At 43.3% G+C, this 18902-nt stretch overlaps 1 protein-coding gene across 48 annotated transcripts in view; it reads right to left on the bottom strand.

Moving 5' to 3' along the window:
- Positions 1-642: 642 nt before the first annotated feature.
- Positions 643-18902, bottom strand: part of Tfdp2 (transcription factor Dp 2) — a 127401-nt gene continuing 109141 nt past the window's right edge. For all 48 annotated transcript variants that reach the window (XM_030244195.1, XM_006510961.4, NM_001184706.1 and 45 more), the window contains 4 exons: positions 17338-17489; positions 13601-13767; positions 6707-6812; positions 643-6501 (listed from right to left, as the gene is read on the bottom strand). In XM_030244195.1, coding sequence (XP_030100055.1) covers positions 6318-6501; positions 6707-6812; positions 13601-13767; positions 17338-17489 — 609 coding nt within the window. In that variant the 3' untranslated portion in view covers positions 643-6317. The remainder of the gene's footprint in view (positions 6502-6706; positions 6813-13600; positions 13768-17337; positions 17490-18902) is intronic.

The following is an 18902-nucleotide window of genomic DNA, read 5'->3' as shown; positions in this document are numbered from 1 at the left end:
GGATGGTGAGGCCAGATGCTATTGTGCTGTGGCTTGGGGACACCACTGTTCCTGTTGTTTTCCTAAGGCTGACAGTATGGGGACAATGCGAGGGCTTCTTCCCTGAACACTGTTACTGATTTTTTTTTTAAAAGATTTATTTATTTATTATATGTAAGTACACTGTAGCTGTCCTCAGACACTCCAGAAGAGTCAGATCTCATTACGGATGGTTGTGAGCCACCATGTGGTTGCTGGGATTTGAACTCCTGACCTTCGGAAGAGCAGTCGGGTGAGCCATCTGAGCCATCTCACCAGCCCGTTACTGATTTTTATGCTGCCTTCAAAGTACACTTTGAATTCATGAGTCTAACTTAGAACTCTTTCCAGGTGGTAGGTGTTATACAATGTGAGGCTGTACTCCCTGGGAAGCCTCTGAAACAGGAGTGTAGCTGAGTGGCCTACTGACCCTGTTCCCAGAGGTCTCAGCCAGGCCTCTGGAGAGCTTTGAGGTTGGGGTAGCCCTTCAGAGACCCAGAACTGGGGCAAGGGGGGTGGGCGGGCCTTGTACCTCCTCACTAGCTAACAGAGAGCTTCAGTACTAAACAGCATGAGGTAGAGAGCGCCCCACAACACCCACAGCCACCAATTATGACACCAACATTATTTTAAATTATTTATTTTTTTCTGTATCTCAAATCACAGAATATATGATACAATTTTCCTCAAGCTCAACATACTCATTTCAGATGTTTTCTTCTCTTACAGCAATGGACAAAAATGTGTGGATTGATGAAAAAAAAAAAATCACTCAGCTTTTTAAAACTAATGCTTCCTAGACACACCCTGAGCTTCTGTCTGGAGTGGGTAGAGGGAGTAAAAAATTTCAATTCCCCGTCTGTTCTGGGTAGGTGGTCCCTGAGTGACCGTTAGTGGAGCACTGCTTAAGACTGTCGGTTACCTACGGAAGGCATTTCAAAAAACACAAATAATTACATATACAGAAATAGCTCTTCTGTAAAAAATTCCATACAAAAATAATAGTATTTATGCAAAGTCTGAGATACTACAAAATAATATATTAGCCTATGTACTTCAATTCAGGGAGGAAACGCTTACGAGGCAGGCAAGATGTGGTCTGCATTTTCCTTTCCCTCATTTAAACTACTTAGCGTGTTGACACCAGAGTATGTGTGCTTCATGCAGAAACAGAGCAAAGTTACACTTTTCTGGAGACAGAAGCTGGCGGTGCACAAGCAGAGCAAAGCGTCTCCAAGTGGAAAGTGAGCTCCCTGGTGACTGGCAACAACCTTCTCCCTTCTGGTGAAGTGTGACAGGGTAGATGGGAACCCAGGCCTCCTGAGCAGTCAGAGCAGGTGGAGAACTGGTCCCATTGCTCAGGACACTGGCCTTGTACTACTGGGAAAAAACAGAACGGCACCCTGTAGAGAGGCCACTTTCACAGAGAAGTATCTGGACCAACGGAGACACTTGAGTATGAAGAACAAAAAACCAAAACCAAAACCAAACCAAAGCTGAGAGTCTGAACTCGGGAAACTAGCACGGCTTTTATATCAGGTCATGACTGAGGTGGAGTGACTGAGTTTGGTGTCAAGCATAGCAAAGGGATGGCTTCTGAAGCCCAGATAATTTGGTTGGAAACAAGCCACCGAGGCCCAGATGGCAGTCCCACCTCTCCGGTCCCGACAATGTACAGACTGAATGGCCTCTTGCCTGGAGAGGGTTTCTTGTGACTGGGACCACCTACAACAGGAGTCCCGAGAGGCCCCAAGCTGACGCTACTGACGGGCTTGGGGGAAGGGATCCCCTGGGTTCCTGGGTTCCTCAGATATTTGGCACTTGTTGGCAAGACTGGAGTTGTCCGGATGGAGCGTGGTGAAGATGTGCTTTGTTGAGCCAGGGCTTTTGAGCACACTGCTATAGAGGCTAAGGGATGCCGGGCCACGAGGCTCTGAGTCAGGGGGTCCGGAGAGATGTTCTCTCTCTTTCTGAGACCTCAGTAGAAAAGACACAAACCTTGACTTTCCACTGTGGCTACAATGGCTTCTAAAGTAGCTTTCTAAGCAGGGAGGACCAAGGTCCACTCTGCTAGCATGAAAGTGGCCAAAGCACTGGTTCTACAGGGTTTTTCTACATTAAAAAAAAAAAAAATCCCAAGCTATTGTCATTATCTGAGAGAACTGTACAGAACAGACAGTATAAATGCGCGTAGCTTTCCTCTGGACACCATGTGGGATGGCTACCACCACATCAGTGTTTGTACCCGTCAAGGACATCCAGGAAACATATACAATGCTCAAGTTTTCTATCCTAAATTTTTTTTTCCCCTTAGCATACTGTGAACAAAGATGTATGTAGGAAAACTGGATCTGACAAATGAACTAACTTTTCAGGTATTTTCCTAATATGTAAGAGGCTTGCTTCTTCCTGAGGCTTATTATAATTTATAAAAGCCTTTTAGCACTAAAATGAACAGGAAAAAAATTGAAGGATCAATCTTCATATTAGGCTGCCCTTCGCAGGTGAACGGAGCACGGGCCAACTGAGTTTGTGAGCTGGAAGGGACATTTCTGAGGATCACTTACTGTGTGCAGATCTTCAAAAACTTGGACTAATGAACATTAGTGCCCAGAGGCACTGCCCAAGGTGCACACAAAGTAGGGAGCCCCACTGGGAAGCTGGTTCTTAGGTATCTAGTCTGCATTTCACCAAAGACACAGACCATACATACCATGAGGATCATCTTCCATGTGTTCACAGGCTTTCTGTATTATGCATCTTTATGAATTAGCAGTGTAAAGATCATGTGATCTCAGATTTGGGGCCTGCAGTGGAGGTTCAGCTCTAGGGAATGAGGCTCACTGAGAACTTCATGGGCTTGCTAGAGCCCTCACCTGCCTTGCAGGTACTAACTAGCTAAGTTCTGGATTTTAACATCCTCCCCCCAAAGCAAACCATGCCCCATGCTTACCACTAAAGGAGCAAAATTCCAAGGCCTGCCTATGTCACAGGTTTTTTGAATGACGATAAGCCATTTTGGTTGGGAAGGGAGCTTATAAAACTGAGCAGGTTTCTTGCTCTAGGCATGGTTACAGCACAAACTGCTGAAACCATTTCTGTCATCTGCTTATTCTGCCTGCCTGTCTGTCTGCCTGCCTGCCTGTCTGTCTGTCAGTCGGACGAGCACACACACTCTGTTCTGACTGTCTCGGGGCACAAATCACACTGTACTTAAACACTGTTCAAGAAATCGGTTAAGATTTAGAAACGGCATAATTAGGAATCTATGCAGGGATATATAGTGAGCCACTTCTTCATCTGGACTATCCAACAGGGTACTTTCTTGCTGAGAACAGATCTGGGAATTACCTTCTAAAATTGGCAGAGTACTGCTACTGCTTTAAGTATAGTTTTGTTAACAGGAGGAGTTATCGTCATTCATTCTGGCAAAACAACAAAAATGACAGGTTTTCCTCCCTACACTTCTTTAAAAGAATCAAATAAGAAAGATGCAAAGCACATGGCCACCAGCCTGTTTTCTGGGGGACTGTTTAGAGGGAGGAGGGATTCAGTTGAGTCCCTTCCTTCCTATGTAAGGCACAATAAATACAAACACTGAATAGCCTTCCAGCAGGGACACGTGACGGGAAGCCTGCAAGCGCTGAGGGCTGAGCATCTCTGTGTAGCCTGCTGGAGCTCTTCTTCACATGGAGTGAGCGGGCAGCTACACGTCATCAGGGAGTGACAACTGACTGACCTCGGTGCTGTATACTTGAGAAATAACAAACTGACCCTCAAGGGGGTGGGGGGAGCCTCTTCAGCGCCTCAGTAAGCAGTGTGACCAGCACCTTTGCGCTAGGGAATGGCTGTGTGCAAGGGACCTAAGTGCCCTCCTACAAAGAAACCCACATGCTATGCTCCCCGTGGCTTCCATTTTGATTCCTGTGTTAAACTATGATTTAGTGTTGTTGGACCCAGAGCAATATAAACACAGTTTAGAAGAGATAAAGAAGATCAGAACTCATCTTTTTCTACTTAGATCCCTCCCTCACCCCGCCTTTTCTTGGTGTGTGTGTGGGTGGGGGCGGCTGATCTCCTTATGGAGCCCTGGCTGGCCTCAAGCCTCTGGTGACCCTTTTGCCTGTCTAGGATTACAAGTGTCACCACCACTCCTGACTGAGTCTAGTATTGAGATGTCCTTAGCAGTATATGTCCAGGGGTGGGGCACACAAAGATGGAGTCTTTCGGTTAGCTTGCCCACCTCCTCCCCTGGACAGGGTGTCATGTAGCCCAAGCTGGCCTTGACTCACACTATGTAGCCGAGATTGACTTTTAAGATCTAACCTTTCTGTCTCTGTTTCCCAAATACTAGGATCAGAGCCACACAACATGCTTTCCATGATTGCCAACTGAAAACCCAGGTTCTGTCAGTGTAAAGCACAGAACACAGCAGCAGGGTGCAGATCAAGCGAAACAGTTCCTTGAAACCTCTTGTGAGGATTTGGTAATATGGTAAACGGGATGGGTGTAACACATGCATTTGCTTTAAGTCTGAAACATCTTAGGACCAGTAGCTCGGTATTCTGAAGACTAAAAAAGCATCTTATGGACCCTGACATCTCCAATCTTCAGGTCTTGCTACCTTCCCAAGGACAGACATTGTAGTGGTTACAGGAGGTAGCTCCTGTTGCATTCTGGATCACTTTGCTCTGACAGCCTGAGATGTGTTCCAGAACTCATGCCAACACAAAACCCTTTGTAACCTGCCAGGACCTTGGCGCCTTTGAACACTCTGGGCTCGCACTACAGTTTCCTTCGGACAGAATATGTTTCCTCTTGAAGAAACCTAAGCCATATCTGTATATTCATACTTATCAGTGTTAATGGCCTCAATCACATAAGCCAGCCAAAACTTTTTATGTTCAGCTCATAACGGTCAAGTCTCAGAAAGGCATCATGAGATAAAGCCGGTCCTTCCCCCACAGGACTGAAAAGAATATCATTTTGGGCTGAACTTGGTGCAGGACTCACAGAAACCAGATACAACAGCTGCAACTTTAGCCGGTGTCAGAATTGATTCTCCAGCCACTCTCTGCTCCCTTTCAAGGCCGTAATGTATTGGTAAGTTGAGTTTGGCGTGGCAGTGGATGTCCCATGCTCCCCTACATGGAGAAGCAGAAATCACAGCCATACTGCAGTATTTTCATGGCATCTTTGGCTTTAAGATCATGTATGATATACCACACTAGCACAGATGCAGTCAACTGGAGTGTTCAAGGTTTTAACAAAAACACTGAATATTGAGTTAGTTTGAAATGCAATTTACCCAGGAATAAGTCTGATATGGTCATTTTGATAATTAAAATATGGAAAAGAACATGTATAAGAGAACAGTGATGGCCATATTCTTGAAATAAAGACAAAAGTAGTGACATCTGGTTCATTTTACAAATTGCACATGGGTAAAATCATACAGTACTGCAGACAACTATAGACAAGCAATTTGGTCAAAGGAATTTGTTTCTTTGTTTCATTGTAAATTAAAAAGCTGTATGAAATGCATAGCTCTGATTAAAACTATAAAAACAGTTTCCTTCTCAGTAAAACTCCAAATTTAGAATGCTGGCAAAAGGCAGTGCTGGCGAAGTTTTTAATGCACATGGAGATGCTATTCTATTTTGGCTTCCAGAAGTAGCCCTAGTAACTCCTATGCACCAATGCATTGACAAATGGTCATTTCAGTTTACTGTAAATTTTTCTACATGTCACCTAGGTACGTAAAAGCTTGCTCCGTTCTAGAAGCTAAGGCAGCAGATGCATGAGGGGACCGGCTACCCCTGGACTAGCTCAGCAGTCCACCGGCTCCTCAGGCGACAAGGATCGCAACCTACACCCCTCTGATCCCACTGTGACTTCCAAGTTCACTTTTGCCTACCAAAGCCAGCCAGGCTAGAGAGAAGCTGTTACCACTGCAGACTCCTTGCAGCCGCCTGCCATCTAAATGCTCCCACTGGGGGTCTTTAAACCCTACCTCCCTGAAAACAAATGACCTTCGTCACTGCCACTCTCCACGTCCTCAGAAAGCACGCTTTGTTGGCCATGTCCTGCTGCTCTGCTGCTCGGTTTCATCCACGCTATGGGAACTTTCAGTTCAATCATCTCAGCCTTCAAGTGATTTGCTTATTGTGTTTCTCTAGTTTTCACTAAACACAAATGCAAACAAAGGCAAAGACTGAAGCAATCATTTCAAAACACAAGAGCTCACACTAAAGACACATATGAGCATCAAATATTAAAACATGAGTTCTCTCCTGTCTTTATTCTGGGGAGGAGGGATCCTCCTCTTCATCTTCCTCATCTTCATCGTTGAATGAACAGGGGGTCTCGCCGCGGGACTCCGAGAAGTGAGAGGCTGCACTGCTGGACTGGTGACTGTTTGAGGCAGGGAGCTGCCCAGTTGCTAAGGCCACTTCAGCATCCAAGCACAACCCTTGGTTTACACTAGCAAGCAAGTTAAGAACACACAGGCTCGTTAATTCAGGGGAGACAGCGCTTTTCTTTCTGCACAACATAGGAATAAGAACTAAGGAGGTGCTGCTGGCAAGGTCTGCTTGCTCTCAACCCGAGCCACTTGTTGCAGCAGCAACACAGCAGCGTCAGGTCTCTCTCTGTGGCTTGCTTTTCTCACCTTGAAAAAACTACATACCTTGATTGGGGTACAGTGGCACCGGTGGTCGGGTCTAAATTTGAAACTGATTGGGTAGAGTTCAAAAGTAGTCCCTGATTTAACCAAGAAGGTCCTGTGGAGATATCTGCAAGACCAAACAAACAAACACTATAGCAAACTCTTGTGACTGTTCTGCTGTGGTCTGAAGTAAACTGGGTTTTATGTCTTGGTGACAGCTGGACAATTATCCTGCCCCGTGAAGAAATTAGTGTTCTTCATTGGTTATTTGGGAGGCAGGGCAGGCACAATAAAATTTTGAACAAGAATGAGGAAAAAAAACCCAAAAAACTATAGAAAGGCAGACTCCAGAGAGAAAGAATTCAAAGTAACACCTTGACTACTCCCCTTTCCTTCAATGCTTTTTTTTTCCAAGACATTTTCTGAAATCATGTGTGAAGCCCTGAGTTTCGGGTGAATGGATAAGAAAGTAGGTACCCATGGAAGAGGTGTGGATTCCCCTGGATATGGGAATTGTGATCTGTCCAATAGGATCTGGACTGAAAGGACAGTGTATACTCTTAACTACTTGGTCGTCTCTCTAGCTTTCTTCATGTAAGACCTGGTAAGGTAGCTTACGGGGTATAGTGGTAAGAATGTGAACTGTCTTGGACATCTGATGTCCTCATCGTGAAACCCCACGACTGTGATATTAATAGTCAGGATTGCGTAAGTCAGAACCATCTTTAAAAAGAATGCACATCTTATGGGTCAGGCAGATGTTCACACCCGGCACCCCTTCCCTTGCCTCTCACTTTGAGTGCATGTATGGTGTGTGTGCGAGCGTGCGCACAAGTAGATATGTTCCTGAGATAGGGTTGCTCACTGAGACTTAGGGCTTGCTAATTAATAATTAGGCTAGGCCAGCAGACCAGCCAGCCCCAAGGGTCCTGCCGTCTGTCTCCCTAGCACTGGATATTACCAACTGAACCAGCTTCCCTCCCTGGGGTACTGCTTTTAAGCGTATGCAGGTGAACTCAATACCACTGCTCATCAATGATCTATGCTTTTTCCTAACTAGTTCCCTGCGTGGTGCCATGTGCTTTATCATTCAAAACAGTCCTTAGTTTTTAAAAGGCCATGCTTTTAATGAGGGATTTTTAAAAAATAATGCGATCATTTTTTAAATTTATTTTTATTTTATTGTATGTGTACGAGTGTTTTGTCTGCATGTGTATCTGTATAACAGTTTCATTTCTGGTACCCATGGAGGCCAAAAGAAGGCATTAGATTCCCTGGAACTCAAGTTAGAGGTGGTAGTGAGCCACTAAGTGGGTGCTGGGAACGGAACCTGGGTTCTCTGGAAGAGCACTGCATGCTCTTAACAACTGAGCCCTCTCTCCAGGTCTGCATTCATGGCTTTAAAGGTGAGACAGACATTACAGGAAACCACGAGAGTATGACCTGGCCATCTCCTTTTTCCTAACAACAGATCAATTCTTACTATACTGTTACTTGAGTGGTTCTCCCTATACAGAATATTAGCTCAAAGAAAACTGGACCTGAATGTCTAGGGACCTCAGAATTAATGAATATTTATAGTCTCTCTCTCTCTCTTTAAAAAAGATTTACTGATTATATGTAAGTATACTATAGCTGTCTTCAGACACCCCAGAAGAGAGCATCAGATCTCATTATATCTCATTATGGACGGTTGTGAGCTACCAGGTGGTTGCTGGGATTTGAGCCCAGGACCTTTGCCTATAGTCTCTTTTAACAGTGGCCTTTAATAAAAAGTAAAAACTTTAGAAACACAGCCATAAAAAAGATCTCACATTGCAGGGCATGGTGGCACACACCTTTAATCTCAGCACTTCAGAGGCAGAGGCAGGCACATCTCTGAGTTTGAGGTCAGCCTAATTTACAGAGTTAGTTCCAGGATAGACAGGGCTACACAGAGAAACCCTGTCTCAAAAACCAAAAAGTAAAATAAAAATAAAAAGATTCTCATATGGCAAAATCTAATGCATACCCAGAAAATATACTTTGCTTAAATAAGCTTTTATTGTACTTTTAAACTTACACTCGTATATTATATTACTTTCATTTCTGTGTATGTGTGTGGCTGTGCATGAGTGTGAAGTCCAAGGATAACTTTAAGTGGCTGGCTCTTTCCTTCATAGATGTAGGTACTGGGGGTCAAACTCAGATCATCAGGTCTGATGCAATCACAAACCCACCAAACTATCTTGCCAGCCCTTGAGCTCTGTGTGTGTGTGTGTGTGTGTGTGTGTGTGTATGTGTGTATATCTGTGTGTCTATGTGAGTGTGGGCATGTGTGTCTCTGTGTGTCTGTGTGAGTGTGGGTATGTCAAGCCATACCAAAGTGTGCTTGTGGAAGTTAGTGGGCTCTGGAGTTGGTTCCGGCCTTCAAGCTTGTTGAAGCAGGGTCTCCCGGTTCCTGCTGCTGCACTGCATTCTCCAGGCTAGTGGCTCTGAGGCTCTGAGAGCTATTGGCCAGTTCTGCTTCTACCTCCTCATCTCCCTGCAGGAGCTCTGAGAGAGAAGAGGCATACCACCCATATGGCTTTTATGTGGGTTCTGCGGATGAAACTCAGGTCAGGCTGTGCAGCCAGTGTCCATACCCACTGGGCCACGCCCCAGCCTCTGTATTACACTACTTTTGTAATACAGAAACTGTTTTACTGTGCAGAAACCAATGGAGCTATGTGGTAAGGTTAGGACCCTGTCTGGTCAGTTGATAGACCGTTCCCACACAGCAATGAGGAACTGAATGAATGGCTACATGAATTTTACACCAGCCTTGTGAGCCTTTTTCTCCACAGGCTGAGGCAGCTGTGAAAAAAATAAAAGACTTCAATTCTAAGAAGGATAGCAGATTATGAATACATTTAAGAAGAGCAAGTCTGAACAAGATGTTGAAATTAATGGTGAATTCCTGTGCTGAGTTGGAATTAGTACCCAGCCCTGTGCCAACTTTCTGCTGGGTTACAGCTATTCCGTTGTGAACATTACAGATTATCTTTCCTTTCTACAATGGACTTGGGAAGCCTCCATTTCTTTCCCATTATTCTGGGCTGTGCCTGGTGGTTCTCACACTCCTGTCCACGGGTCATTCCCTCCCTCCCTCTCCATACTAAAGCTGCGTGTCCCTTTGAACTGACAAGAAAATCTGCAGTTCAGTCTGCAGATGAGGTCATGAGGAGATCAAACCACAGAGCCTACTAATCGCTGCGAGCCTTCACCAGTGAAAATAACGTTCTGGTAGTTTGTTGAGTAAGCCTTTTTCATTCAGATACTGCTAGGCTTCCAGTTCAGTGAGGCTATAATGAAAACAGCAAGATCTGTGCCTGGGAGCAAAGGGAGCAGGGACCAGTGCGTAAGTGGGACACAGACCAGCTGAATGCAGGAGGGAAGAGGGGTCACGCTTGCAGACGGTACGTGGTACTAACTTAACACATGAAATACAACATAAATCTCAGCCAATAAACTCAGTGAGCAAACAGACAAACTACCTTTTTGCTTACATTTGATTTTATAGACCTTTTTTTATTGGTTTTTCAAGACAGGGTTTCTCTGTTTAGCCCTGGCTGTCCTGGAACTCACTTTGTAGACCAGGCTGGCCTCGAACTCAGAAATCCGCCTGCCTCTGCCTCCCGAGTGCGATTTTATAGACCTTACCTAATATTAGAGCTCTGTTGAAGAGATGTACAGTGATGTGCACCTTGGTCTCAGCTACTCTGAAAGCCTAGGCAACAGGGTCACAAGAGTTCAACTCCAGCCTGGACAACAGTCAAACCTTCTGGGGGAATTACCATCCCTGACCTCAAGCTGTAGTACTGAGCAATAGTGATTAAAAACTGCATGGTATTGGTACAGGGACAGGTAGGTAGATCAATGGGACAGAACTGAAGACCCAGAAATGAACCCACACACTTATAGCCACTTGATCTTTGACAGAGGAGCTAAAACCATTTAATGGAAAAAAGACAGCATTTTCAACAAATGGTTCTGGTTCAACTGGAGGTCAGCGTGTAGAAGAATGCGAATCGACTCACTTTTATCTCTTTGTACAAAGCTCAAGTCCAAGTGGATCAAGGAGCTCCACATAAACCATACACTGAAACTTACAGAAGTGAGAAAGTAGGACAGAGCCTTGAGCACGTGGGCACAGGGGAAATTTTCCTAAACAGAACACCATGGCTTATTCTCTAAGATTAAGAATTGACAAATGGGACCTCATAAAATTGCAAAGCTTCTGTAAGGCAAAGGACACTGTCAATAGGACAAAATGGCAACCAGTAGATTGGGAAAAGATCTTTACCAACCCTACATCCGACAAAGGGTTAATATCCAATATATACAAAGAACTCAAAAAGTTAGACTTCAGAGAAACAAACAACCCTATTGAAAGATGGGTTAGTCAAAGAGCGAATCAAAGAGTTCTCAACTGAGGAATACCAAATGGCTGAGAAGCACCTAAAGAGATGTTCAACATCTTTCCTTAGTTATCAGGGAAATGCAAATCAAAACGACTCTGAGATCCCATCTCACACTAGTCAGAATGGCTAAGATCAAAAACTCAGGTGACAGTAGATGCTGGCGAGGATGTGGAGAAAGAACACTCCTCCATTGTTGGTGGGATTGCAAGCTGGTACAACCACTGTGGAAATCAGTCTGGAGGTTCCTCAGAAAACTGGACATAGTACTATCTGAGGACCCAACAATACCACTCCTAGGCATATACCCAAAAGATGCTCCAACATATAACAAGGACACATGCTCCACTATGTTCATAGCAGCCTTATTTATAATATCCAGAAGCTGGAAAGAACTCAGATGACCTTCAACAGAGAAATGGATACAGAAAATGTGGTTCATTTACACAATGGAGTACTAGTCAGCTATTAAAAACAATGACTTCATGAAATTTTTAGGCAAATGGATGGAACTAGAAGATATCATCCTGAGTGAGGTAACCCAGTCACAAAAGAACATTCATGGTATGTACTCACTGATAAGTGGATATTAGCCTAAAAGCTTGGAATACCCAAGATACAATTCATAGACCACAGGAAGCTCAAGAAGAAGGAAGACCAAAGTGTGGATGCTTCAGTCCTTCTTAGAAGGGGGAACAAATAACCATGGGAGGAGATACAGAGATAAAGTCTGAAGCAGAGACTAAAGGAAAGGCCATCCATAGACTGCCCCATCTGGGGATCCATCCTATATACAGTCACCAAACCCAGATACTATTGTGGATGCCAACAAGTGTTTGCTGACAGGAGCCTGATATAGCTGTTCCCTGGGAGGCTCTGCCAGAGCCTGATAAATACAAAGGCAGATGTTCACAGCCAACACTGGACCGAGCACGGGGTTCCCAATGGAGGGGTTAGAGAAAGGTCTGAAGGAGCTGAAGGGGTTTACAGTCCCATAGAAGGAACAACAATATCAACCAAGCAGACTCTCCTGAGCTCCCAGGGATGAAATCACCAACCAAAGAGCTGGAGGAACCCACGGCCCCAGTTGCATATGTAGCAGAGGATGGCCTTGTCAGACATCAATGAGAAGAGAGGCCCTTGGTCCTGTGAAGGCTTGATGCTCCAGTGTAGGGGAATGCCAGGCTGGGGAAGGGAGAGTGGGTGGGGGGAAGGGGGAGTGGGTTGGGGAACACCCTCATAGGAGCAGGGGGAGGGGGGATGGGATAGGGGGTTTTCAGAGGTGAAACCAGGAAAGGGGAGAACACTTGAAATGTAAATAAAGAAAATATCTAAGAAAAAAGAAAGAAAGAAAGAAAGAAAGAAAGAAAGAAAGAAAGAAAGAAAGAAAGAAAGAAAGAACAGCAACAACCACCAAAAAATGTGATGTGAAGTTTTAGATGAAATGTTCAAGTTCCTTTGCAAAATAAATGTTAGAATTAGGAAAATCGGCCTTGAATTATTAGAGAAATTAAATAAAAATCACCATGATTTACCACTTCATGTCCAGAGTGTGAAACTATAAGGACAAACAGGGCTGGAAGGAACTTGGTGGTAGGTTGTATCTTTATCATGCAGAGCCATGCAGTCAATCACTAGTACCAAACTGGGGTGGGGAGGATAGTGAGAAGGATGTTTAAAAAAAAACCAAAACCCAGAAGCCTCATACATTGCTTAGGAGGATTGTACAATGGTATAGTCATTGTAATAACCATTTGGCACTTAAAAAAAAATCCAAGTTTTACTCCAACAAAGCCAAAAATATGTTTATAAAACAAAATGCTTATAAAAATTTTTAAAAGAGTTATTTATTATTATATATAGGTACACTATAGCTGACTTCAGACACACCAGAAGAGGGTGTCAGATCTTATTACAGGTGGTTGTGAGTCACCATGTGGTTGCTGGGATTTGAACTCAGGACCTTTGGTAAAAGCAGTCAGTGCTCTTACTGGCTGAGCCATCTCATCAGCCCATAAAAATGTTTAAAAGTAGTATCATTCAAAATAGCCCAAAATCCTAAAGAACCTAATGTGTACCAACTGATGAATGGATGAAACTGTGGTACATCTATAAAGTGGAAGGAATTGGTACAAATTGAGAAATTTCAAATCTGAAATGTTCCAAAATCTGAAAATTTCTAAGCACTGACATAATGCCAAAAGTGTAAAATTGGAGCTCATGTGACAGGCCACAGTCAAAGCATAGGTTATATTAAACTAGCCTGGGTCCCCTGGGTACAGCTGTATATAACGATACATAAACCTTATGTTTAGATGTGGGTTCCATTTTTCAAGTAACAAACTTAACTATAAAAAGTACTAAAGGATGCCCCTGGTGAAGCCAGTCCTGAGTCTCTAAATTGCTGCATTCTGTGTGAAGATTTAACAAGTGAGTGAGAGGTTCAGTCAGGGATCTGTTAGTGTGGCTAGCATACCTGTAATATAGCCTTCTAAAGCTTTTGGAACCAGGGATTTTGCGATTTTCAGATCCTCCAGAGAGCATTTGCCTGACTCCAGACCAAAGGACATTCCCATCCGCTTCAGTACCTCTATGTCGTCGTGGATCTCAAAGGTGTTATCAAAATTAAAAAGGTATTCAAATCTGCAAAACAGAGCAGGTACAGGGGTGAGGGAGGTCAAGGTGCCAGACAGGGAGTTCAGTGCTTAGATCACATGTACACACACACATACACACACACACACACACACACACACACACACACACACGCACGCACGCACGCACGCACACGCACACCCTAAACACATCATCAGTTTGTCTTTAAGAAATAAAGGAGGTTTGAGGGTTTTGGTGCTACAGAGAAACTCTGACAGATTTTATATCCTATGCTTTGTTTAATTTACTTTTTGTGGTGCAAGGAAGGAGCCCAAGGCCTTATGATTGCTTGACAAAAGCCTTCTGAACTATACCCCAGCCTTTTCTGCACTTAAATAATGGAACAAGAGCCTAAGCTCAGCCGCCATAAAGAGCACTTAGAACAGCAGCAGGGCACACGGCCATTCTCAAGCAAAGCCTTCGTAACCTTTCCAGGTCAGCTGGCCACACAAGTCCACTAAAGCCCCGGTAATGTTACACGAGGGGAGAGAGAAACTCTGTCCTAGAGACAGTACTCTCCAAAGTTGTCTACAGCTTTGCTATAGAGAAAAGCCTTTCTAACTTGGTTTGTATCTCTAACAGACTGGTTGATTGGTCTTGAGGAACCATTTTGGATGCTTAATTCATTTTCCTGAGTCACAGGCTAGACACAGCATACTTCTGTCAAGCATAAAGACCTTTCTTTTAAGATGGGTTGTACCACACTGTAGTTTAAACTTAAACTCCTGGACTCAAGAGATCCTTCTAGATAGTTGGGACTTGAGGCCCTTGTGCTAAACATACTTGAATTAAATGGAAGACATTTTTAACAAACCAAACCCAGTTAATCCTGTCTTGAGAAGCTAAAGAATAAATCTTGTCAGTGTCACAGGGCTGAGCAGGGTGGCTTGTACTTGAAATACCATCACTTGGAAGCCTAGGCTACAGAGTGAGAATCTGTCACAAGCAAATAAAAATTACCATATAAAAAGTACACAGCACCAATCAGGACTTCCTTGAAAGGTAGTCAGTTCAGATGTCTAGCTATACAGAACAACAATCAAGAAGCAAAGATAGGGACAGCAAGAAATAGCTGAAGCTTGATCCCCAGGACATATTCTGTGGAAGGACAGAACTAACTGACTTCCAGTTCAGGCCTCAAGTAGTGAGTTTTACCTTGTTATGGAATTCTCTAGTAAAATCATGTGAAGTTGAGATTTCATCTTACTACATCTTACACCAGGAAAAATCTATAACTTGAAGCAAAATGCTAAGTATATGAGTCTGAATAAAATACGTTACCAAGCTTAAAGTTCATCTGAAGTGGGTACCTTGCCAGAGGGCTGATTTCAGGCATCCCTTCCATATAATGCAGATGGCTTTGTAAACTTAATTTCACTGTGGGAAAGCCTCCTGGCTAATTAAGGGTAAGATTGCTTCACAAAGCAATTGACAGACAAGATTAGTGACCTACCTCAAACAACAAGCGTGTACAAGCTATTCATGAATGGATGCCAGGCAAGGCATGAGTCAGCGACCACCCAAGGCACAGAACCAAAATAGATTCTAGCCTGGGTGAACAGTGCCCATAATCTGCTAAGGTCAATGGTTCCCAATTTTCCTGACACTCTTTATTTTTTAATTTTTATTATTTAAATTGTTTTTCAGACAAGTCTCTTACGCAGTTCTCCTGGTTGATCAATGCTGACCAGCTTATCCCAATCCTGTGCTCAACCTCCTGAGGTTATGTGCTACACGCTCAGCTGCTGAAGCCCTTCAACCTAAGAAGGTAATTTCATATTCCCTCATAAAAGACGAGACTAGCTTTAGAAAGTAATTGCCGAGATGTGTTACAGTCTGACATTTATAGGTTGCTTCCAGAGATGTTAGCCGTTGTGAAGACTTTGGTGTTAGGATGTTAGTTAGCAGTCCTTCCTGACATAGGTTTCTGAAGTTGGTGGCTGTGAATAATAATCTTGACACATAACATTTTACTGGGCTAGATATTGTGTGAATTTATCTCTAGCTTTTATAAATTATAAAGTAAATAACTGATTTTAATTTTTTAGTTCTTGAATCCATTTTATTTATTTATTTATTTAATGCATATATGTAGCTGTCTTCAGACACACCAGAAGAGGGCATCAGATCCCATTACTGATGGTTGTGAGCCACCATGTGGTTGCTGGGAATAGAACTGAGGACCTCTGGAAGAGCAGCCAAGCACCTTTATCTACTGAGTTATCTTGCTGGCCCTAATTTTTTTTTTTTTTTTTTTTTGTGGAGGAAGCAATGAGATCTCAAGAGAGGCTAAGAAATTTAAAGAATGAAAGCTGCTGATCCCCAAGAACAGCAGCTCACACTAATAAAACGATGCAATGAACAGGACTGTTGAAAAGTATTCTCGCAGCCGAGGGCAGCGGAGGGCAGAGAGGTGAGAGAGCTGGTTTTCCTCCACCCTGCTCCACAGAGCAGGCAGAGCTGCAGCTCTAACCCACAGCCGGACTCATCTCATCCTCTGTGTACCTCTAACTTCTGCCAGAGGAAGGGTAAGATAGAATGAACGCTCTACTCTGAAAAGTACTATCTCTTACTTGCTAAAGTGAATGGTGTCAATTATTTAAATTGTTAAAAATATTTTCAAAGCTCCTCTGTTACTTTCCACTTATTTTTTTATGACAAGTTTTCTCACTGAACCTGATGCTTGCCGTCTGCCTGGCCGGCAAGCCCTGGCGAACCTGTCTTTGTTATCATTATCCTCACCCACCCTGCCCTACAGCTAGGGCTATAGTAAGCCTGGGACACCAGCTTTTATGTGGGCGAGGGGGATCCACACTCAGGGACTCCATGTTTGTGGGGTAAGCACTTTACGCACTGTACCATCTCCCCAGCCTAAAGCAGGAGTTTACTGTTCACGTAGTGAGTAATAAGCAAACGCAGCAGGTGCTAAGGCACACACTTTTTCATCTGAGCACATGGGAGGGGTGGAAGGAAGATGACGTCAATGAGACCCCTTTTTAATTTAATTTTATTTTTTGCTTTATTTTGAGAGAGGGTTTCTCTGTGTAGCCCTGACTGTCCTGGAACTCGCTTTGTAGACCAGGCTGGCCTCAAACTCACAGAGATCTGCCTGCCTCTGCCTCCCGAGTGCTGGGATCAAAGGTATGCGCCACCACTATCAGGCAAGACCTCTTCTTAAAAGAACAAAATAAATAACAAATAGAAGCTTACTTAAGTATAACACAATAAAATGAAACAGTTGATTTAACACCATGTATTGGTCTGATATATTTTCATAATAACCTATAACATGTAACTTACCAATGAACCATTTTCCTCCTGTGCCCTTCGTGATGGTCTTACTTACTGCAGTTACTTGCTCAGTTACCACACATGTCACAAGCAAGTCTGACATGGAGGAAGGGTCTGTGAAGGATGGAGCTCACTCCAACTGAAAACGCATTTCACATACCCCATGGAAGCCATTCTTAAAGGGCTGCATGCAGTGGAGTGCGCCATCCTTACACGGGAGAACAGTAAGGGAAGGCCAGCCCTTGCCCTCCCCGGCTCCCCACTCACTTGTCACTGGAGATGCTGCAGTCTATGACTGTTTTCCTGCTTGTATTAATGATTATAAATGGCAGCTGAATGGTGGAATTCACAGCTGGAGGGCCCTGGTTTTGTTGTTCATTTTGTCGATTTCTCTGTACCAGGTTTTTAAAAGCAATTTGCTGTAATGTTCAATAAACAAATGAGGTCATTTAAAATATGAAAAAGTGACTTGGAATTTAAATGAATTAACATAATACATTAAAAAATCTATTTCAAAATTAGAGTATTTAAACAGGTGGCCTGTTCTGTACTACTGAATAGAAAAGTTAAACATGATAAAAGATTATGATGGTTAAATTCAATAAACATATTTCAAGGGTAAAACACATATATTGTGTTTGTTTCTTTTTCAAGACAGGATTTCTGTGTTAACAGCCTTGGCTGCCTTGGAATTCACTTTGTAGACCAGGTTGGCCTCAAACCCATATACAGAGATTCTCCTGCCTCTGCCACCTGAGTGCTGGGATTAAAGACGTGCACCACCACACCCAGCAAAACACATATATTTTGACGATGTCTAACTAAGTAACTACTGTAGCCTCTGGTTTCCATCTCCCAGAGAAACAGGCTCTCAGAAATACGGGAGAACCCGCAGCACAGGCAATAGTTCTTTTCAGAATGATCCCAAGGAAGCTTTGATTTGATTTATCTCATATAGCATCCTAAATTTAGGGTTAAATACACCTCATCTATAGTATCTAGCCCAGGGATATACACAATTCCTTAAAACCAGAATTTCAAAAGGATATCTGGGACACTCAGACGGTCACAGCACCAGTCTGGCTAGCTGCAGGAGGCTAGGCTTCAAGCCCTTGCCAGCTGTGCCCCAAATCTCTACCATAGGTCCCTAAGGTTTACATAGCTCAGGAGCTACTCTGGGTGCCGTTAGAATCCAGCCCAAGCCTCCCTGTACTGAAGCTTGGGCTCACAACACACAACAAGAACACTGTGCACTGTCTATGCCCTCACACCATGCAACACAAACAATCACCTCAGTCAACAGAACTTTCTAATATGAACTGCAGTGTTTTTACTCTATAGAGTTTTCTACTCTTATAGACAATATAATCAATTATGGAAAACAAAGACTTGTAATATTTTTCTACCACCATTCCTTGGCATGTAAATATACAATTAGTTTATCTTTGGATTAAATTGTGTTACAATGCTTGATTTTAAAGATCGTTGCTTGAGTTGGATATGGTGGTACACATCTGAAATCCCAGCAGCTGGGAGGCAGAGGCGGGCAGATTTATGTGAGTTTGAGGCTAGTCTAGTCTACATAAATAAGTTGCAGGACAGCCAGAGGCTATGTAGAGAGACCCTGCCTCAAAACAGTAACAACAACAAAAAGTTTCTCGAGATACAAAAAAAAAATCATTATATTAATTTTGGCTTGCGATTAGGGTAGAATTTTAACAGTTTTTCTAATATCATAAACATATTTCTATCATCTGGTATGATGTATTTGTTCAAAGCGGCATTCTCTGAAAATTATAAAATCAAAATGACAATCAACTCTGAAAGACGTT

This window comes from Mus musculus, chromosome 9 (genome assembly GCF_000001635.26).
Source record: "Mus musculus strain C57BL/6J chromosome 9, GRCm38.p6 C57BL/6J".
In the NCBI taxonomy this organism is placed as follows: Eukaryota; Metazoa; Chordata; class Mammalia; order Rodentia; family Muridae; genus Mus; species Mus musculus.
The sequence above is the reverse complement of the archived record's forward strand: the minus strand, read 5'-3'. Positions and strand labels throughout refer to the sequence as shown.